Genomic DNA, 23,260 nt, shown 5'->3' with positions numbered 1-23,260 from the left:
TTCAGCAGGTGTAAAAAGCACTTTGTTTAGAGACCCAGCTGGAGACAAAGACAACAGACTGTGGCCTTTGTTTTTTATATAAATAGAAAGCTGAACTGGAAATTTTGAAGACATCCTCCTAGTAACATTTCCACCTTTCTCTAGAAGAAGCACAGAGGAGAGCTGAAGCCTCTTCATGCACGCTGCAGGGCCTCAGCTTGCCCAAATGAATCCTACTTTTTAACCTTGTGAACAACTTTCTAATAGCTATTTCTGTATTGCCAGACTAAAAAGTAACGTGGCTAAAAAGTAACTATGGCTCCTATACAGTCTGCCTCAGCACTGCTGAAGAAGAGGCAGCGATGATTACAGGCAGGAGTGCTACAAACAACGGGGGTTTCCTGATGGGTCGAGCAAGCAGCATTTTACAAGCGGGCTGAGCTGCGGCAATGCCGTGGTGGAGCTGACAGGTGGTACCATACACCTCACCAGACCGTGCCTAACACCATCACTGAGGCTTCACTGTCCAGACACCGAGTTTTATATACTTCAGCTGATAAAACACTACATGGTTCTTACAAGTCTAATTTAAATATATTAGTTACTCTATCCACCTACTCTGACAGTCAGAACCCTTGCTATAAAAACACCCTATCACACCTACACTTTGCTTCACTATTAAGAAATTCTTATTTGGATGTCAGACAAAGGAGATTGAGAAATAATAGTTGTAGTAAATGTACTCTATTTCCAAGTATACTTCCAGGTACCGAATGTCCCAAAGGAGAAATATACAACATTTTCAAATAATTCCATCACTTCATGCAGAAACAGAATGAATTCCATACTTCAGTTCACATGAAATACCAGAAAGTTTAGTTTGTATTAAGTTCATTGTTCTGAAAATAAGAGAGAAAAAGAAAGAAGCTGCCTGTGACACAAAGACAGGCTGATCCAGGCAGCAATGGTCAAAGAGCCCCCTACAACACAGGGGAGTTTGGGAGCAGAAACCTGAATCAGAAATCAAGCAGAAAATATGGTAAAGAAAATTGGAAGAAGCCAAAGTCCAAATGAAGTGAACAGAAAGACAGGGGAGCTCTGCTGATGGTGACACTAGGTAGGGAGCAGCTGTTCAACTGAGAAAAGGTGCATCAGATCTGGACAGGAGATCCCACTGGAGATTTCTGCTCCACTTCAGCATCCACTTACCAGCTACACCCAAGAGAGAAGCAGCAGAGCAGCCCAGGTTGCCTTGCATGTAAAATCCTTTGAATAAAGGGATTTGTTTTGTTTAGCTGGTCAAATGCTCAAGAGGACATACCAAAGGGCAACCTTGAAAAAGGACTTCACAAGCTTAGTCTGTGCTCCAGGAACACTGGCACTGAACAAGAGATCTACAAAGCACACTGTCCCATGTCTCATATTTATGTCAGCAGTGTCTGTAAGAGCTCCCTGCAACACCCAGCAGCACAGTTTAACAAGACATAAATACCAGGTCCATCCTTGGTTATTTGTAGCTTTCTATATTGAAAACATCATGTAATGCCTTTTCAGTAAAATCCTGACTGGTTACCTCCAGCATGACCTACTTGGAGGGCCTTAGCTCGCTCTCCTGTAATGCAAAACGATTCAGAAATGCACTACACAAGAATTCCATGCTCCTCAGCAGCTACTTGGCTTCCAAATTATCCCAGTCTCTGCCTGGAGGAAAGGCTAAAGGGCTCTGCTGGCTTTACCACATATACTTGCTGCAGTGTGCAAAGAACCTCAAAAATAGGAAAAGAGGCAGCATTATTCTAATAGAGAATTGTGGCTCACATGCCCTCCAAAGCAAACTATGTCCATTACATTGACTGCAGTGAGCTGTGCTTCAGTCTTGCTCTTCATCCCACCACAGCGACAGACGTTTTTGCAGATTCCCTTCACCGACAGCCAAGGGAGAAAGGACCTAGATTCATTCCTAAGTAATGACAGAAGGCAATAAGCAAGTGCACAACTTTAAATTTATACTTCAGATTTGATTGTAAAGCATTAAGGTTGCATGTAACTAGGTTATGTCTCTGCTGCTAAAATCTATGCATAATTTATTTATATTACAAGCAAAACATCAGGAACTGTCAGGAGGAACCCTAACAGCTCCTCACTAGCACGAATTAAACGCTCTGCTCATCATATAAGCCCCAGGACAGCCATATGCTGTGATCCTGCACAGTATCAGTAAGCTAATTAAGAAACTGCCTTCGCTGACTCCTCTCCATTGTGTGGGTTTTTAATTTGAGTTGGTTTTTTTCCAGTCTGGGTTGGACAGATAAGCTTCTCCGTTTTCCACGCTGCATGCTGCTGCTAAAGTGAAGATTCACGGGCAAATTTCTGTTCGCTTTTTATATCTTTCTAAAACTATTCCTGTGCTTAAAGTCCAGTTCAAAAGTACCTGTTGCACAACTAAACACCGACAGCACTATCAGCTCCAGTTTCGCAGCAGCCATCTCCCAAAGGCTGTACCCAGTATGAAAACTGTAAGAGAGCACCAGTCTCCACTCACCCACCCAGTGTGTTTGGACATCTGAAAGCACCCGTCCTCATCTCCTCTGGGTGGGATAGGGAAGCACTAAGCTTTCCAAGAAGTCCTGACCAGGCCCCCTTGGTTAAATAACTGCCCTGCAAAAGCACACAAAAGGACTACTTGACCTGTGACAGGGGAGCACGCTGATTAAAAGGAAATGCATTTTGGAGTGGGAGAGAAACGTAGCTGCTACAAGCAGAGCTCTGTACTAATGCTAGATTCTTGGAGCTCAGTTACTAATTTGCTGCTGATAAAAGAGAGAAAATAAAAGCTGGCACCTGAACACTCACTTTTACGTATCTTCTCTGTCCTGCCATGCTTCAATAAGCAAAGTTCCCTCGACACCAAGGGCAGCTTGGCTGGCAGCACTGCGGCAGCATCACCTGAGCTTCAACCTCCTGCGCCCTGCTCTTCACTAGACAGCACTTCCAGGTCAAAGATTTGCACTTAAGTGCCTTCTTACTTCAGTCAGTTGGAGATGAAGGCTGCCTCAAGTATGAGAGTGTGCAGGTAGGACAAATATTATGTGACTGTCACCACATACTGTTATCATGCCTGCAGGACTTAAAGATGGATAGAGCTTGAAGGTAATTCGCTTTGAAAGCTCTAATTCCCAAGCACTTCTCTTCAGAGGAAAGCCAAACATTAATCATTAATAAGAAAGGAGGGCATAAGCACCTGGCTTCGACAGCCTTTCTCCTTTTCTTTCCTCAGATTGAGCCTGCAGAGATGGGAAGAAAAAATATACACACCAGTATCACCGAGACACTCACACAGTCATTTCCAAGGTGCAAAGAGAGAACTTTTCTGCCAAAACAAGACCACAGATTCTGTTTGACAAACCTTTACCTCCATAAGCCTCACAGGCGCACACTCCTGCTACGAGCAGCGCGTGCTGTAGGTGTTTGCGTGCATATATTCACAAGTATATAAAGACATCAGCACTTGAGGAACCAGTCCACTACCACAAAGCAGTGTTATGTATGGGCAAGCACTGCAAATGACACCTGCAGGACAAGATGTACATGCATGTACCTTAATGGTCTCTGCCTTCCTCTGAAAAAGGCTGATAACATTCTCACACAAAAACTGTATTTGGCACAGCCTAAGTATTAATGATTTACCACCAAGCTCCTGCAGGCCTCTTTCTTCTGAAGTACAGACAAGTAACAGGAGCCTGCAGTTACTCATACATCATTTCTCATCCTGGTGGAGTATATGTTTGGCTCTGAATCTACTGAGTCTTTACCTCATGCCTTCAAACATCATACGTCATGCTTACCATAACTCTTCGGTGTTGGACCTAACTCTATTCTATGGGACCAAACTCTTTAATTTATACCTACAGGAGGTGCTTATTCCCAACTGTTATCTCTAGGACTTCAAAAATCCTTGAACTACTGGTATTTACCAACTTCAGGGGAAGGTAAGGACAGAGGTGCCAATGCCATGAAAAAGACAGGAAAGTGAGGATTGGTGACTAAAGTCCAGATCCACTCAGGCACTCAGGAGCCTGCATCTCACCAAAACCAGAAAGAGATAGGACTATTAAAAATTACACCACAGAAAGGTTTATACCATTAATCTTGCCCGTAATTATGTCAGCATAGTAGCAGAACAGCAATTAAATCCATACTTCTCAAGTCTCTTGTTACAGCTTTAGCCACCAGGTTGTCCCTTCTCTTCTCAGGAACTGATGTTGGACAAGCTGTTAATGTGCAATTTCGATCTGAAGAATACATCTTTTCAGTGAAAGTCAAGCGGGTGCATTTTGTTTGTGTTTGTACAGTCACAGCCAGGCCTCTGAACCCTGAGGCTATTTGTGAATGCGAATTTCTGTGTACTTGGAGAATTGACAGGAAACGCTGCAACTACAGATGGTACGGTGGAAAAAGGAGCACTTTGCATCTGTTTGCTATGCAAATTAATTCATTTAACATTTGTTGACAGCAGGTCAGTTTAGCACAGGAATCAAGCTAGAAAGTTGGCAATTTAGGAACTAAGTTCTACTGTGTCCTCTTAGAAGTGAAAAAATCCAAGGGAGAATTAAAAGCAATTAGGCAGAAAACAGCAATTAGGCCCAGAATGAATTTCATTTTTAAACCATTAAAATCCTTGCTGCTTCCAGAGAACTAGGAATCCTGGCAGATATCTACACAGAAAACAAAAAGGATAACGTGGCTGCAGCAGCGCGCTCTGACCCCCAGATGTGGCAGCTCCCCTCTAAAGCAGGGAAGCACCGTAGGAGAAACACGGAGGCACAGCGAAGGTCTCTGGCACTGCCCGGGTGCATCTGAGGCTGCCTCCGCTCCATCAGTCCCACAATGAATTCAACGTGTGCTCTTCTCCTACAGCCCCTTACGTCTGGGTCAAAGTCGTAGGAAGGATCACAGAACTGTCTTATTAAGATGCCCCAAATCATGACATTATTTAAATTGGAAGCAAGTACAATTTAAAAACTAATGCTTCTGGATTGCAAACTCCAGTAGGGATTTAGAGGTTTAAAGAAAAAAAATAAGATAATAACTAGAAGAGACATTCTCCACACACCCAATAGAATAAAATACAGTGTGAATACATGAAACGCGTACTCCAAATGGAAGAAAGGAGCATCTGTGCATATTTAATAATTCTCCCAGCAAATGTCTTTCTTACTTCTTCCTCAGTCCTACCTTTCCACAAGCATAAATCCATTTAATGTCAATAAATAAATCTTTGCTTTGTTTTTTAGTGCTCCTTTCCAGATTTCCACCATACCTATTTCTCTCAACAGGTTCAAGGGAATATAAGAATACCTTTATTTTACAAAATTACACCCAAGGTAGCACCTATCACAAGGCTCATGACCATTTTATGTAGTAAAATTATTATCGATATTGCAGATCCATTCATCGTATTGGGTCTGCCCCTAGCAACAAAACACAGCAATGTAGAGGAAACATCTTTTTCCTGATCTCAGGACAAGAATGGACATGAAATTATCAACACCTGCAGTAGCTTCTGAAAACTTCAGTGGTTTTTGGTAAAGACTACAGAAAAAGCATGCAATAAAATTCATTATCAGATCATAGTTTGCAAATCGGCTGCGCTGCCAAGTCTTTATTTTGCAAAGGGGAATACAGGATTCCCAAAACACTTATTTGAAGAGAGATTTTGGCAAGTCAAGTATAGAGCGCGATGGCACACAGAACCCACTCATTATGTTCCAGATGATATCAGGATTCAAAAGATCCCCACAACAGCCAGAGTCATGGGAGAAGGCTTGGCTTTAGAAGGAGTCCTTAAAATAAACAACAATTAACCAGGTTTGCCTTTTCTTTCTTTGATTCTTACTGGCTATGTACACAGTCAGTTAGCTGTGGACATCGCTAAGTATCACAGGCAATCCCAGAGCAATTTAACTCATGGCAGAACAGACAGAATTTGAGTGGCTTTCTTCATGACAACAAACTTGACAGTGTCTCTGATTTCCAGCTTGTAAATGACCAAGTTCAACATCACTCGGTGTAATGCACAGGACTTTCTCAAATACCAGCTTGGACAGATCCATTCCTGAGCACAAGTCCTCTGGCCATACAGGCTAAAAATCAACATCAAGCATCACAGATGGACTTTTGTTACTTCAGCAAGTGGGCAGAAATCAGGGCTATACAAAGCCAGTAACCTACCTCAGCTTTGGGTCACGGGCAAAGGAGTGCACAGATCATGCCTCTGACCTTGCAAAGTTGATTCCCAGGAAAAGCAACTCTGGTGCAGGTACAGATGTCTGCTAGGGTATTGGCCCAAATTACCGACCCCTGCTAAAGCAAACTTCCATCCTCCATACACCTGCAGCACGAGGCTTACCTGCACTGCTAACATGTGAAACCACCCTTACGCACATGCAGGCCAAGTTAACCATGTAGGATATACAACTCGCCCTGCCCTACTCAGACCGAGACATACACCAGCACCTGAACTTTCAGAGGAAGGGGGGAGAGAGATGAATTACACAGGGGGGAGAAAGGGTATTGTTGTCAGGACAGGACTGGAAAGGAAAACGGGATGGATCAGGATGTGAAGGAGAGGTAAAGGCAAGGAAGTGGTTGGGGTTTTTTGGGGTTTGTTTGTTGATTTGTTGCTGTTTTTTGTTTAAATTACTTATTTTCAATTCTTTTTAAATAAGTGTTTCCACGTCATCAAAAGAGAGATCTAGATTAAGAACAAAGTGAAGATGAGAAAGCAGTGTAAAAAAAAAGGGCAAATAATTAACTGGCAGTTCACACTGTGGATCGCTGAGTTTGAAACAAACTCGCCCACATCTGTTGATAAACTTCATTAACTGAGAAAATGATACTGAAATGAGTGCTGTCCTGCATGCATAACGCCTGTCTTTTGCTTAGGTATCTAAACTGCAAGGACATGTGAAATCTCAGAAGTTTGAAGCTACTCTCGGTTGTTCTGGAAGACAACGCAGCACACACCTGAGGCTCACTTCCAAAGAGGACGGAGGAGGCTGGCAAGCCATCAGGAGCACTAATCTCCCAATTAAATACCAAATTGGTAAACAGTTTGTAGTCTGCAATGGAAATTGCATGGAAAACTGAATTTCTAGGATCACCCACTGTGTCAACAAGAGAAGAGTAGGCAAAGGGGTTTTTAAACACTGATGTCTGTCCGACAGATGGCTGCAACAATTTGTTCTCTGCTGGTGTTAACTTTCCAACAAGTATGCTAATTTCTTTTGATATGTCCATTTTTATCCCTAAATCTGGAAGTGCTCTATAAAAGGTATGTGATACCACCGACATTGTAACAAGAAGTATGATCAACTGAAACACATCTCGTATCTCACCCACTGCTGCAGCTCTGTCTGTTGTCCTGGACTCACTTCATCTCACTTCAAGAACGAAGGAGACAGCAACAGTTCTCCCCTCTTCCTATGCAAGGGCTTGTTCTCTCCATGGCACAACAGAGAGACGTGGACAAACTACCTTCTGCAGATTACCTTTCCCTGCTAAGCTGCCATCATGTCTCCATTTACCTTAAGCAACTACTGTCAAGCATGAAATCTCTTTGCCCCACATCTGACTGAAGCTTCAAATGTTCAAAAACAAGGAAGCACATAGTCCTACATGACTATGGCAGCAGAGACTACAGATGAAAGGACAAATACTTTCCCCTCCTTGAACAATGGAAGCAGTCACCACCATTCAGTGGCTGCTGCCCTGATGCATTTGAAGTGCATTGGGAACACTTTTAATTGCCAAAAGATCAAATTCTCTAACTAATGTGTCCCAGTTCTGCTATGCTCCACGCTCCTCTTCATTAGCCTTAAGAATACAATTTCCAAAGTGGCACAAGCTTCTGCATGTCCTGTAAAACCAATACCTTCAAAATTAAAAAACCCAACAACCAACGAACAAGAACAAAAATCCCCAAAGCCATCCTGGAATGCAGTGGAAGTTCAAGTGGATCAGGGCACTGCACATGCTAATACACATTTATGATGTGGATTAGATCAGTCTACTAATGATCAATTTATTGTCTACACTCACTGGAGAATCTCATATTCATTCAGATAATCCTCTTATTCCCCACCATGACTAACGTCCTCTTGCAGAAGACCATTAGAAAATGAGACACTAGTAAATAAAAGCCTATGATGTCTGCAGCCCACTTAAAGGACCTTAGCTTCCAGTGGGACTGCAAATAATTTCAGTAATGGGCCCTTTCAGAACACTTTTCATTACTTTCTTCATTTGTGAAGTTACTCAGGGGAACAGTTACTGCAATTTAGAGACCACAAGCCCAAGAAACAGAAATGAACCAGCTTCTGAAGGTGCATTAATCAGTAGAACTCTGACAGAAGTATACTTCAGAGCAACAGAAGGTGTGATGCCAAATTTTTATTATTTGTTCAAAGTAACTGACTTCATCACGAAGCTGAAGAATCTAACAGAGCATCTGCACTATTTTATCTCAAAAAGTAAAAGGCAAAATTAAAGAGAGTATGTTTAAGGAACTTTGGTTCTTCAGCTTTTTCAGACTGCATTAGGACCTCTCCTGACCCAGGTTTCTAAGCCAGTATTCACAGAATCCCAGACCGTTAGGGCTTGGAAGGGACCTCAAAAGCTCACCCAGTCCAATCCCCCTGCCGGAGCAGGAACACCCAGATGAGGTTACACAGGAAGGCGTCCAGGCGGGTTTTGAATGTCTGCAGAGAAGGAGACTCCACAACCTCTCTGGGCAGCCTGGGCCAGGGCTCTGTTACCCTCACTGAGAAGAAGTTTCTTCTCAAATTTAAGTGTCCATCCTTGTGACACTCACCCTTTAAATATTTATAAACATGAATGAGGTCTCCCCTCAGTCTCCTCTTCTGCAAACTAAAGAGCCCCAGCTCCCTCAGCCGCTCCTCAGAAGGGAGATGCTCCACTCCCTCCATCATCTTTGTAGCCCTACGCTGGACTCTCTCCAGCAGTTCCCTGTCCTTCTTGAACTGAGGGGCCCAGAACTGAACACAATATTCCAGATGCGGTCTCTCAAGGTGCTCTCAGAAATTCAAATACAATTTCTAACCAGAAAAGATTCCTTTGCAAGGAATATTAGAAATAGATTCTAAAATGGTCACTAGTTCAGCTTCTTAATTAATTTACCACAGGTCCTTAGTCACTTAAGGTTAAAATAGGTGTATGTCTACAAGACTGTTTGTGGCTGAAACTGGATGCATGTTTCAGGCTCAGTGCAATTCCATGAAATACCATGAAACCCCAGCATCTGCAAAAAAAATGCCTGAAACCAAGAAGAAAGTTGCTTGAAAGCAACGATTTTCAAACAAATAAAAACACCACCATCAAGGAAAGCAGAGAAGGTACTCAGAATTCGTACAAACAGCCCACTGATCACAGCACAGCAGCCAAATGAAAGTGTGCCTTCCTTTTTGGACTCAGCTTGGCAGTTAACCTTACCTGGGTCACTCATTGTATTATGCACTGCCCTGTATAGATCCACCCTCCCTAATCTGGATAAAAGACCTACTCTTCATGCTGACCCCACTGGTCAGACCTACACTGATAAATCCTACAACAAGAGAGTCCATGGCAAGCAAACAACCTCCAAGCACTGCTACAGTGGTCACTGAAATGGGGATATCTCCACAAAAATGGAAGATATACGATATTTTATTTCAAATCAAATTAATTTTAACGAAATACTAAACACAGGACGTAGCCAACAGGTTAATACTCCACAGTTCTGCCCTACCGTAAGCAACCAGAAGTGTTCTTGAAGACAGTTGTCCATTCAGCATCCCGAGGTTTGGAGTCCTCATTCGGCTCGCTCTCCCAACCGGAATGGGGTATAATCACCTCGTTGGTAAGCGTCTGCAGACCATGGTTGATGATGACCATCTTCAGGGGTTCATAGGAGGACAGGTTCCACAGGGTGCCTGGAAGAAAAACAATGGCAATTAAATAACAAGAGAATATTAACTATTTCAAAACTGTAGATTAAATAGAATCGCTAGATTCACATAGAAACGCTAGAAGGTGAAATCATAAAACCAAATGAAAAAGTGAAATCACGCGATGAGACGCCACACTAGCACATAGCTTCAGGAAAATCTACAGTCACTGCAACAGAAACATTTCCAAAAGCATGGAAGCACTTTTATCACGACAGGTTTTGTTCAAGTCATCAAGTCCTACAGCAGAGTACAGAAGTGTGATGTGCTATTGGAGATTATTAGGATTTTTCTGCTATATACAAATTTTGTTACACTTTTAAGTCGAGCTATGCCTCAAAAAGTAAAAATTCATCCAGTGCAACAGACAAGTACATTGAGCAAGTCTTATAAACAGGGATGAATTTATGGAGGATCATTGATCTTATGCTTATCCTCTGCACAGGACAATATTTCATTCAAGACTCCTCTCTATTATTTACTTTCACATTTTCCTGTCACAGGCAGTACCTGTGTTCACACCTGGTACCACAAGCATCTGATTCCTTGAAGAAGTAAAAAACCGAAACTTGTCTTTGTTTCCATTTTTACCTCAATTATGAGCCAAAGCAGACACAAGTCAAACATCAGAACAACAGATCAGAACAGCCCTACAGCTGTAAAAATACCCAGTCAGGTAAGCGATACAACTTCCCAGCTGACCTGCATCAGTGTCCTGACAGTGACTGCTCATTAGGCTAGGACTAAAACAGGACAATCACTTCAGAGATAATTGCTGCATAGGCTCAGCCTGGTAACATCTGAGAATTACCCGTAACAATGCTTGGAGAGGGGCAGATGCACGTTTTTCATCTCCAAGCAAAAGTGCGAAGACGCAAAACTTCAGGCAGACCAAACAGAACAGCCAGATTCCCCAGAACACACAGGGAATCTTTCCTAACCAGATACAGCATTAACCTGTCTTACTAAAGCTGTGCATTTGCGCACATTACAGTGCAAGTTGTAGATCCTCACCTCTGAGTATACATATCTAAAAAAACCCACTAAAGAACAATAAATGTGCAACCCTTTGCTTTGGTCCTTTTCAATCATTCCACGTTTTAAAACCTACCATTTTCAACCTTGACAAAAGACTGGAAAAAGCTTTTGGATCTATTACTCGTGTGTCACAGTCGAACGCACACATGGACTTGCTGGACTCTGCCAACGTACAGAACGCACGCGGAAGCGAGCTGAGCAATGAGGCAGCGCTCCAGAGAGCCACCAGCGCCCCACACCTACCCCCAGCCGTCTTGTGCGAACTCGCCTTCACGCTCAAGCTTTCACCGCTACAAGGGAGATGCGTCAAATGCCAAAAGTCCGATTTTAATATCACAGCATTATCCACATGGGGTCATGACAGGTACCAGGTCAGGACGGAATTTCACCTCCATCTGAGTAGTGAGTGGCACTCCTCGATAACCCCAAACGCTCATGATTAGCAGAGCCTCAGAAGTCAAATGCCACGGTGTTTCCTATTCAAAGTGCTCTTTACAAAACCCAGGCATCTGCTCAGACTTAGGAGACCACATTAATTAATAAAGAAACTCTGAGGCAGACTGAACACCAGACTGTTTCTTTCAGTATTTTTTCTAAAACCATACAAAAATACTGCTTTTTTGGCCTATTTCCCTTGCCGTTCACAGACAACACACTGTATGAGAATCTTATAACCTACTTTTTTAGCTTTCAAACAAGACTGGATAGGTGAAGTATGAATTAATTTTCTCTGTACCCATTACAATAAATCTCCCTTTGTCACTGCAAAACACCAAACAATGGACAATAAGAAAAAAACCAGCAAAACCAAGCAGAAAATACTAACTGGCTCCATTTGGCTGTGGAAGAATGCTTTTACTTCTCATAACAAATTGGTTCAAAAACATACATCACGCAATATAAAAATGCAAGTCAATATTTATAATAAGACTATAAAAACTGCCATATAAACTACCCAATTAATTTTTAACACTTCACTAGACGATCTTTCCTTAGTTATTGCACACCAATTGCCTAACCGTATCTGAGCCACTGATATAAAAATAATAATTACAATTAAATCCCTAAATGTATTGCTGGCTCAGTACTTCAAAATTCAAATGCAAAATCCGAACATCCAGCCCTGAACGAGATGGATAAATTCCAGGAAATTACGGAGGATAATCATCTCTGGAGCAAACCTAGATTGAAACTGCAAACAGTGGGGGCAGAACACGCTGGTTCTGGAGGGTTATGACAGGGTTCCCTCACAGGATCACAAATGGTGCATTCGGTATTTGCAGTGGTCAAGAAAACACTGTTAGGAAAAGATGGCATCAACCGAGGGACCCAGTGCAGTGGTCGTAAGGATCATGCACTTCTGTTCTTTTGAAACTACAAAACACTGCAACTGGAAACAATGTGGAGATTTAAAATCATCTGTATGCAGAAGAGCTAAGTTTTAAATCTGACAGCCCTTCGTATTTAAAAGCTCTTTCCTTAAATGCACATTTTTTTTTTTTGCTCCTGAAATGAAATTCTGCCTTTTCCCCTTTCCTGGAGGAATGACAGAACGTGTTATCTGTACAGTGAAACTACACAGGCAAATTTCACTGCTTAAGAAAAATCAGGCAGATTTTCAAAATCTGCAGCAAAAAATTTCAAAAAGTATTACAGGATTGTACTGAAGTTTACCCGTGCTCAAATCTTTTGCTTGCTTTAAGACTTACAGATTTTTGTCTAGATTTCAACATATTCAATCTAATGTGTGAAATGTAATAATCACCCCCAAACTCCCTCTTCTCCTATATTCTCATTCACCAGTAGTTACTTCAAGAGACTAAATCCAACTGGGATTCAACAGCATTCAACTGCAACACTCAGAGCAGCAGAACCACCTGCCCCTACAAAAGCATCTCTTGCACATACTCATCCAGAACCTTTGCTGAATGCAATTCATACAATAGATCATTTAGGGCAAACACATTTTGGCTGTCAGTCTCGCTGAGTGGGTACCAGACAACACGGACTGAAATCAAACAGAATGCCTTTCCTCCATCCTCTTTGAAGAAAAGTAAGTTCACAAGCTTTTCAATTTCTCACCCACCTCCCATCTCTCAAATGTTTCATAGAACATACCAATAAAGTACTGATCATCACAAAAATACACACACACACACACACACACGTATATATGCTATAAATACAGCTGTATGATTTATGCATATTAAAAGTGATTAGAGCCACAGTCATAATTTCCTAAATCTCCACCTCCTTGAATTTCACAAAGTGTGAAAATATTTCTAAAGAAACTGCGGCAGAACATATACGTGCCAGGGAAATCTCTTCCTGCTGTGCTTGCTTACTTGCAAAAATCCACTGTCACCAAGAAATAAGATGAAGAAGCTGTTTAACTCTTTATCTATGGTCCACACCAAATCACTCAGCATTTGGGAAAATAGAGTGCTCTGCATCAAGGACTTCTTGTTGCGTGTTGGTCCTGCACGCGTCTGTTTGACAGACTTGCTTGTATCACTAACTCCTGAAGACTGGAGATGTGCTTCTTCAAGTTAAATAGTGGTCGAGTTGTGAACCTCAACATCAACTACCGTGTCACAGAATACAGCATGAAAAGGGACCTTCTTCTGAAGAGCTTTCTAATAGAAAAGGGGAGGGATAAGCCATCTGTAATCAGAAAGTTCAGGACAGCACGGCACTTCAAAGAGAAGTTAGTGTCTCATCTGCTGACAGGATCAGCATACATAAACGCCCGGAAGGCGTGAATTCTGAGCAAGTTGATCAATCTGCAAGTTTCTATTATAGTACCAGATAAAAATATTTCTTCTGCAGAACATTCTGAAGGTCAATCATTTTTCAATTAAAACCGGTTTGGCAACACAGAGCGTCGGGAAAATCATGTTCTGCACCACTTAAAAATCAGTGCAATGTCATTAAACAACAAAATTACTTTCAACGTTCTCAAAAAGAACAAAATTATTCATTAAAGCTACCAACTTCTGATTGCTTTTCAAAGAATGTAATTGAATTTTGGTCTTGCATATCTGATGGGAACATTTCCTCCACAAGAAAACCCCTTATCACTCAAGATAAAACTTTTGCAGCTTTCCCAATCAGAACAGATTTACTTCCTTATCACCTCAATCCTCATTTCTCTCCATTTTTCAAGAAAATTACACACTGAAATTCAGTCGTACAGTTCCATGACTAGAAAGAGATGCGAGGGAGAATTGTGTGGAATATTTCTCATCACAACTCTACTCATTATTTACTTATCTAACAGCTAAAGTCATCTAACAGTTAAATCAAACTTTTCTCAGGGCAGTAGATGGGAGACACTTTGTAACTCCAAACTTCAATAAAAGTGAGATCCGTGGTATTTTACGATTGTATCTTCAGTTCTGAAGGTATTTTTACAAGCCTCATGTCTCTGTCATACCCAGAGGGACATCATGTTTTAGTGCCATTTGCAGATATATCAAGAACATCTGGTAAAACAGACACGCCGCTAACCCAGGAAAAAAGTTCTCAAATTCTGCTAAAACCAGTGCTACCTGAAAGACAAAAAGCTACAGACGTGTCCGATCTGGCAGTGGTGTTGTGTCAGTATAACCAGCTTGCTCCCAAAGCTGCATGTCAGTATTCTGGGATGCAGTCAAGCGCACACACTTCGGACACATCGAGCCTCACACGTCCCATTCCTCCCTCACGCTCCCCGGCCACCTCACCTCCCTCTTAGGTGTTTTGAACATACTGGTGTGGCTGTTTTCCCCTCTCCATTAGCCCACTGACCAGACCAGCTGGCTGCCCTGGTTCCCACTGTTCTGGACAGCTGTGGCTGCTGTGTCAGATCACCACGTTAATGAGAGGCCATGGAGCTGTACTAAAGCCAAGGACTGACACTCAAATTAGACAAGAACGATGCTCTCTTTTGCCAGAAAGCATTCTCTCCAGCCGCAAATAATGTGTCTTATTGTGTGCTCTCATCTACCTTCTGTCCTGCAGGCAGGGTCCCACACCCAGAGAAGTAAAGCTTTAAGACTGGAAGCGCTGTTGAATTCAGACATCTGAACTATTTAAATTTATTTAGATTATTTAAATCTCTTTGGAAAGCAGGATTATTTTATCATTCATCCACATCTGGGAAAACCAGCTGATGGTTACCATTCAGTCTTCGAATAGCAGCCAGTATCGAGTTAAAGAAATATCAAAACAGAAAAAAGGTCCAAAAAAATTTGCCGCCTGTTCAAAGAAATAAACAAGAAAACCCTGCATGCTATTGTCTTTTTCTTCCATTTTTTGCCTTGCTGAAGAAGTCCCCAGAGATTTCACTGCAGACAGAATGAAAAACTCTCATGGCAAAGGTAGGCTCTGGGTTCTCACTGGAGAAAAGTACCCAGACAAGAAGTCAAGATTTCTACCACGAGAACGTCAGCTGTAATCTGAATTTTTGAGGCTGCAAAACGCAGTCCTTTTGCAGCAATCCTGGCTGAATGCTCCAGTTGCACTTCCAGTCGGCTCTTGTTCTTCTCTGCTGACTTTTGGAGCTCGTTTTTCAAAAGGACAGTTCCACATCATCAGCCGAGGCTTTGAACACCGGCTGCAAGTGCAGCAGCACCGGCCACAGAGGCATTGCTGGAATAACTCCTCTCTTCTACATTGATGCTGGAACGTTTCACACCGGAACTGGTGATACCATTTTAGAAGTGGAATGAAATTATCCCTGGTTAGGTGGAGATTAAATGGACATCAGATGTCGCTGGACATCTGTTTAGGTTAATGCCCTCAGTATTGCTGGTGTTTCTCAGCGAGGGGAAATAAAGAACTTTAAATAGCAAAAACCAAAGTGGAATAAAAATACTACATTGAATTAGCAGGAGCTACTGTCAAATAAAATGCATTTGAACTCCAAAACTAATTAATCAACTGGAAATCAAAGCAATCGCCATTTAGAGCAAAAAGGGAAAACGTGCAGTTTGTTTCTGCCATCTCAATAGTGACTGATTACCACTTAGCATTATAATGGTATTCCTTCACAGTAAATTATAGACTGGCTTCTTTCTTGACTCTAAAGAAAGAAATTCATTCCTTCTCAGCACTCCAGAAATGAGTTTTGAGTAAACTAGAACAGCAGATAAACAGATATTCTTTATTTAAAAATAATAACAAATTTAAGTCAGCCATCATACTAAATCAGTGCTACAAATGGAATATAAATACCACCTACAGAGTTTCCATGTTAAGAGACAAAGCACAGACAGCAATCAAAGCACAAGCAACACGTGCTACTTAGAGGTTCTTCTGACAAAACTGACAGCTCTCCTCTATCAGCTCACTGGAAAAGGACTGGAAAAAACCCCTGCTAGTCTCTCCACTGTATATTTAGAATTGGTTTCCTAAATATCCTATAATGGCAGGGGAAGAACAGTTGGAACATCCAAGGCCACTGTTCATCTCAGAAAATTATGATTACAAGTAAAACTTGGAGAGCTGCTGTAATTTTTGAGGCTATTCAAGAATTATGATATTCACTTCTAATGGCTTAATCCATGTTTGCCATAGGTCTGCCTGGAGAATCCAACACCCATAAGGTAGCTCAATGCTTTCAGCCCTGGACCTATTTTCACACTCAGGAGCTTTCTGAAAAACTCTGTTCTGGCACTGAAATGCATTGCAACTGCCCTGGTCTCCATCCAAACATCCTCTGCTGTTTCTGAGAAGAGAAAGGGAAATCCGTATCACTCCTCATGAGTTACAGGAGACTGAAGAACAATATATTTCTCCTTAGTTTAAGACCTGACATACTTTTCCACCCTTTTCCACTTAATGGACACACTCTGAAACTTGGCATACACTTTATTACTCTTTTTGGACGATGTCCAAGACTAAGTTCAAACAAAAAACAAGTTGAATAATGGAATAAGTGACTGAAAACTCCCTGCAAAGTGTGCACGAACTCAGTAACTTCAAAAGGTAATTCTCCCTTTTCCGATTATTGCAACAAGCAAATCCCATGTCCAGAGCATCTCAACAGGGGCCTCTACATTCCTTAAAATCCAAGTTTTCTAGCCCAGAAGTGCTGCAACTTCATATACAGCCTCAGAGCCCCCAGCACCAGGGGCTGAAAGTGTTCCTGAGGAGACTGACTGGTCTATCAATATGACGTAGTGGGGACACGGCAGCAGGATTGTTTTATAAGAGATTAACAAGGAAAGATTTAGATTAGCGTATCTTACCTCATGATTGTAACATGCTGAGGGCAAGCACACTACAAATTACCTGTCAATGAAGTTGCTATAACTCATTTAAGCTTCAGTAACTCAAGCACATACAACTGCATGCTACATCCAAGAAGCACCATCCATCTCTCAACAGTCAGGGAAACCAGAGTGTGCTGCATACACAGATGATCTCGATTTCCTCCTGAAGAGCACGCTCGCCTTAGGCTTTCTCACACCACAAACATTATGCATCTAAACAAACAGCTGCAGCCAGGGATCTAAATTCTTCCTCAGTGTTCTAGTGTCCAGAAACTCTTGTTCCTGTCCTGAAGCTGGAAAGACTGCTCTAAAGAGTAATTCATTAAAGAAACCACAGACACTGACCTGTAATTAGCTCTCTGACTTCCATGTCGTTTGTTTTTCGCAACAGTCTGATCAATGCAGGGATCCCATCACAGTTCTTTATAGCCACCTTGTTTTCATTATCCTTGCCATAGGAGATGTTTCTGAGAGCCCCACAGGCTTTACGATGGACCTCTGGCTTTGGATGATCAAGCAGGCCCACCAAGATCGGTATCCCTTTAAGATGCCTCACGTCCTTTTTGATTTTATCATTCTCGTAGCACAAGTGCTGCAAGTAGGCTGCGGCGTTAGACTTGACTGGATCGATAGGGTGGCTGAGCATGGCAATTACTTCAGGGAGGTCAGGGTCCCTCCACCTGGGGTCCTTACGAATGCTGTCAATAGAGGGGGAGCGCTTCCCCAGACGGTCAATGCTAGCCATGCTTCCTCTCTCTGGCTGTGCCAGCGGTGCTGCGTAGCCACCATGAAGGTAAGGTATCCTCTCTTCAACCATCTCTGTCTCGATGGGGTCATCGTAGCCCCTGGAAGAAGCAACAGTCCCAAGAGAAAGAAAGGGAAAAAATAAAAAGCACATTTAAACACTCTGTACCCTCTGAGTCAGTATGGAGATGTCAGCTATGAGCAAAGCTTTTAATATCACAAACATCATTAGGGGCAGCATATTTACACTTTCAAATAATTTATTTGTAGTAACTTGAAAATTAGCCATAGCTGAGTACTCAGCAGTGACGGGACCACAGCACAGTATTGGTTTGGCTAGCGATGAAATGATGACAGGAACTGCCAGCCATCAAACAGATTGCCTTCATTTTGGTCACTTAGCAAAACAATTATGGTAGAGCTGGATTACATTTAGCAGGAAACAGCGAGCTTCATTAATGCTGCTACTTCTGCAACAGACCAAAACTCTAATTAAATGCATTCAAGGCCTGCACAGAGACCATAAACACTTCTCAGCAACTCTGAGAAGTTCCTGTATTTCCATGTTGATGCTCACACAAGCACACTGAACTCATCAGTACACATAATAACGTGTGTAGATGATGGGAAACCTAAGTCCTGAATTCACGCATGTAATAGACGTCTAGCTTGTACAGAATCACTCAGAATTCAGGTAAGAGGCTGATAGGCAAGAGATCCAGGTCCAACTTATAACACCACAGTAATTTGCTGGACTTCCAAAACAAGTCCAGTACTCTGAGCTTTCCTCTCCAAATCAGCAGCTAACCTGGATGGCATAAGATCATTTACAGCACTAGAATAAATGGCACCCATCTTGTTGTGCCATAATTAACTGTGTGAATTCACCTCACTGCAGTAAGGTCAGTCACAACCAGCTAACATACCTGGTTTAGATATTACTTGTCCTAGCTCACACAAAGGGCAAAGTGACAATAAACACAGTTGAAAATACTCTAACAGAGTACATTCTCACACTACAAATGTCCATATTCCTTTAAAAAAATAAAGCAGTATTTGACATTTTTTCAACAACCACCACTGCAACTGTAATCTCTAACCTTTAAAAAAACCCCACTCCACTCCACTCACTCCCTACAGCTAACTGCTAAAGAAAGAATATCTCTGCGAGATTTGTATCAAAAGGCATTTACAACTTCAGAATTTGTTTCTGAGATTCACTGACATACTTGATCCCCTATTCAAAGGGACATCCTTCATCCTCCCGAACATGCACGGTTTGTGCAGGGAAGCATCAGTGCACATGTGGTGCACCCATCTACGAGAGAATACTGAAGTCCTTAGGAGAAGTACAAAAGGAAATCTGAAACTTGCACTCAGAGCAATAAGGCGACTCGCACCTAAAAATAATGGACTCGCACAAACACTTCCAATTCTGCCACCCATCTTCTCTCAGGCTACAAAGATGATGGAGGGAGTGGAGCATCTCCCTTATGAGGAGTGGCTGAGGGAGCTGGGGCTCTTTAGTTTGCAGAAGAGGAGACTGAGGGGAGACCTCACATTCATGGTTATAAATATTTAAAGGGCAAGTGTCACGAGGATGGAGCCAGGCTCTTCTCGGTGACAAACAATGATAGGACAAGGGGTAACGGACACAAACTGGAACACAGGAGGTTCCACTTCAATTGGAGAAGAAACTTCTTCTCAGTGAGGGGGACAGAGCACCGGCCCAGGCTGCCCAGAGAGGTTGTGGAGTCTCCTTCTCTGCAGACATTCAAAACCCGCCTGGACGCCTTCCTGTGTAACCTCATCTGGGTGTTCCTGCTCCGGCAGGGGGATTGGACTGGATGAGCTTTGGAGGTCCCTTCCAATCCCTAACGGTCTGGGATTCTGTGATTTGCCTCAAAGGCTCGCACCAGCCCCCTAACCCGGCTGAGAAGTACGAAGAGCTGAGGTGACTCGCTGGGGAGCTGAATCTAAAACCCAATTAATCCCATTGTTTTAAACCTCAAGTCTAGAAGATTTTTGATCTTCACCCTCCCTCCCCTCAATACTACTCTTAATAGATGTTAACATAAACTGACTTCTTGCATGTATATTTTTGTTCGTTGTTGGTTTTGCTCGGGTTTGGTTCTGGTTTTGGTTTTTCTTTTAAACAGCAGTAGCTTTCTCCCTTACTGTCTTCTCCTGGACAGATTAGCTATGGCAGCACTGTAGTTACCTCAGTCAAAGTAGTTTTAATTGCTACAAAATGATTCTTAAAAACTTTCATTTTAAGCACTGACTGATGGTGAACAAACTCTGATGTCCTGCTGAAGGAAGTATAGGCCATTAGAACTCAAGAAGAAAATGGAGCTTGCTGTTATCCTAGAGGAACTGCTAATTAAACTAGACTCTGGGGAGAGGAGCAACCGGAGGTGGAGACCGAACTCAGTCTTGTACAATTAACGCTTTTAATGTTAAAAGCACCTCTACTGACTTTAAGCTGCTTTAATTGCTGTTCTAACCCATAAACTGGATGAAAGGATAAAAATGGGCCAGTATCCAAAACTCAGAATGAATCTGAAGAAATCCTTTTATTGATGCAGTTATTTGTGTATGTATAATTCAGTACTTGGTCTACACAGTAATTTACGGTGTCTGACAGCCGCTGTACTCACTGTTACAGAACAAAGCTGTTTCCATCATTCCAAGAAGAAAGAACAACACGGTAAAGATTTACTTTTGTGTATATACACAGGGCAGAGGTAATAACAAAACCCCCTAACTACTCCTTAACCAAAATTCTGTTCTTACATATGCACATTTGGGACAATCAGCATTACAACTACAACAAAAACTCACTTCTCACTCTCAAGTTAAATTCTTATTGACTGCATAAATGAGAAGTTGCAGAAGATTATTTTTAATGATTGCCCTCTGCACAGCTGCTGCTTGCTTGACTTGGGAACTCGCAATTCAGCACAGCTCAGTCCTATGAGCTGCCCACAAGATAACCGTACACCAGCTCAACTACACCTGCACAATTCCCTTTCTCTCTTCGTCTCATGCATGCAAATACACAAAGATAATTATTGCCTTTAATTATTTCCACAAAGCCTTCCAAACAGAACCAGATGGATGGGCCCATCTTCCTCATGCTGTACCCTCTCCCCTGCAACACACAAAGCTCCTTGGTTTCATCACATTATCGAGAAACTCCGAGATCCTGATGTGAACTTAAAAGCTGTACAAGAAAGCCCAGTGAAGGCAAATATCACCAATTCAGATTCACAGGACTAAATACAGTGATCATGTCTGGAGAAGGTTAAGAAAACAAAAACAAAACCCAAAACAACCCACACCATAATTAAAGGAACAGAATCCTGAAATATTTCACAAGGGAAGCTCCAAATATCAGCTCTGTCATTGCTTAACAGTGTTGAAGGGAAGCAGTTTACCGAAACAGATCATCTGCAAGGGAGCACAATAACTGATCAGGCAGCGATGCTGGTAGCAAACTACCACAAGGTCTTTGATGACTGCCTTGGCAGCCAGAGATCCCCTCTCTTGGTGCGAGTGAGTATGGCCTGGCCCAGGTGAAGTCCCATCTCTCCTCCCCTGCCATGGGCCTCACTAATCACCTGTCTCAGGGAACTGATTCAAAACCACTGAAGCACAGACAAAAACTGGAAGCAAGCTTGTGGATTTATCGTCTTCCTTGTGGCTTCAAAGTGGGCATATCTGAGTAAACAGGTGAAGGATTTACACATTTAATCCTCAACAATTTCTACAAGTGTTACATTCATCACAGTTTGCAGCATGACAAAAGACCAGAAAGGCTTGGGATTTCAGCAGGGAACTTTGTGCCAACATTGAAGAGGAAATCTAAAGACTTTGCAGAATGAGGTCCTACTTTTGCCAGCCTCTGTTCCCCCACAGGAGGATGCACAAGAGGATTCAAAACTCAACCGAATCCTCTGCTGAGACAAGTCTGAGTTATGGGCCACACGGTTAAAACACCAAAATCACCTTGACTGGAACCACCTAAAAACCGCTAACGGATGAGCTGACTCAGGTTTCCACCTGCCAAATAAAACTCAGCCATGTGTCAGTCTTCCGCTACCAGAAGATCAACAAACTCAAATCAAATGTGCTCTAAGGAGGAGCCTCAGATAAAACCAAATCTTCTCCACACTGACTACCTGTTTTGCTTCACCCTGTCCTGCCCACACACGTCCTTCCACTCCTCCCCAAAGCAGACAACACCTCAGCGCTGCCTAAGCCCGGGTGTGCCACTCACGGTTGGTCGTTACACCAAAGGGGCTGACCTGCAGTGATGGGCATCTCCCAGCCTGAAGAATGTCAGCACGGGTGCTGATGTGAGGCCACACTTGAAATGGGGGGTTAGGCCAGAAGAGCTGCCTGAAAGTTTATCTACAAATACAGTAATAATACGGTAATAATAATTTGGACCATGAAGTGGTCACTAAATATAGTCTCAGTCTCCTACATCAGGCTTCTGCCATAGAAAATTTAACAGCAGAAAACAGTTTTGTTGTTGATTTAGTCAACATTAAAAATTCATACCCTGTCTAGTCTGGAATAGTAACACTTGCACGAGCTGCTCCAGAGTTTTTAAGGAAAAAGAATTCCCACAAATGCTAGTACAAATACAAGTGCAAACTGTAGCGACCCCACTCTGGAAGGTGCTGCAGATGCCAAAGATGAGAAGTTCAACGGAAGATAATTTAATAAAATAAGATGAATTATGACTTGCCATTTTTTTCCTACTCATTTGTGTTAACTTCAATTTAATGATTAAAAAATTATTCAAATAATAGTAGCGATTTTTTTGAGGTGGGGAGATTCAGTACTTCCTGCTTTTCTTGAAAAGGGCTGTATATAGAAACACCTACCAACACCATAACACTAAACGTTTTTGAAGAGTATAATAAAACCCCTCCTAATTTAATAAAGGCAATCTAACAAGTGAAGAAAAAAAAAGCACTAAAGAAATTAAAGACGTATAAATATCTTCACAAGTAAGTTTGAGTAATATTAAATCAGTATTATATACTCCAAATGCCCCTCACTCACCCCTATTTATCACGCAATCCGATTTAAACCAAACCAGAGCACATGCTGAGGAAAAAGAACACTAAGTGCCAGGTATCCTTCTTGCAGAAAATAACATCTCTTACAGCAGAGACTCAATGTGAAAGGAAACAAGAACCAAACCCAGCCACAACACTGCAG

At 42.2% G+C, this 23,260-nt stretch overlaps 1 protein-coding gene across 2 annotated transcripts in view; it reads right to left on the bottom strand.

Moving 5' to 3' along the window:
• Positions 1-23,260, bottom strand: part of ARVCF (armadillo repeat gene deleted in velocardiofacial syndrome) — a 98,854-nt gene that overhangs the window by 55,522 nt on the left and 20,072 nt on the right. For both annotated transcript variants that reach the window (XM_010187741.1, XM_010187742.1), the window contains 2 exons: positions 17,624-18,123; positions 9,785-9,968 (listed from right to left, as the gene is read on the bottom strand). In XM_010187741.1, the coding sequence (XP_010186043.1) occupies positions 9,785-9,968; positions 17,624-18,123 (684 nt within the window). The remainder of the gene's footprint in view (positions 1-9,784; positions 9,969-17,623; positions 18,124-23,260) is intronic.

This window comes from Mesitornis unicolor, unplaced genomic scaffold, assembly GCF_000695765.1.
Source record: "Mesitornis unicolor isolate BGI_N332 unplaced genomic scaffold, ASM69576v1 scaffold6237, whole genome shotgun sequence".
In the NCBI taxonomy this organism is placed as follows: domain Eukaryota; kingdom Metazoa; phylum Chordata; class Aves; order Mesitornithiformes; family Mesitornithidae; genus Mesitornis; species Mesitornis unicolor.
The sequence above is the reverse complement of the archived record's forward strand: the minus strand, read 5'-3'. Positions and strand labels throughout refer to the sequence as shown.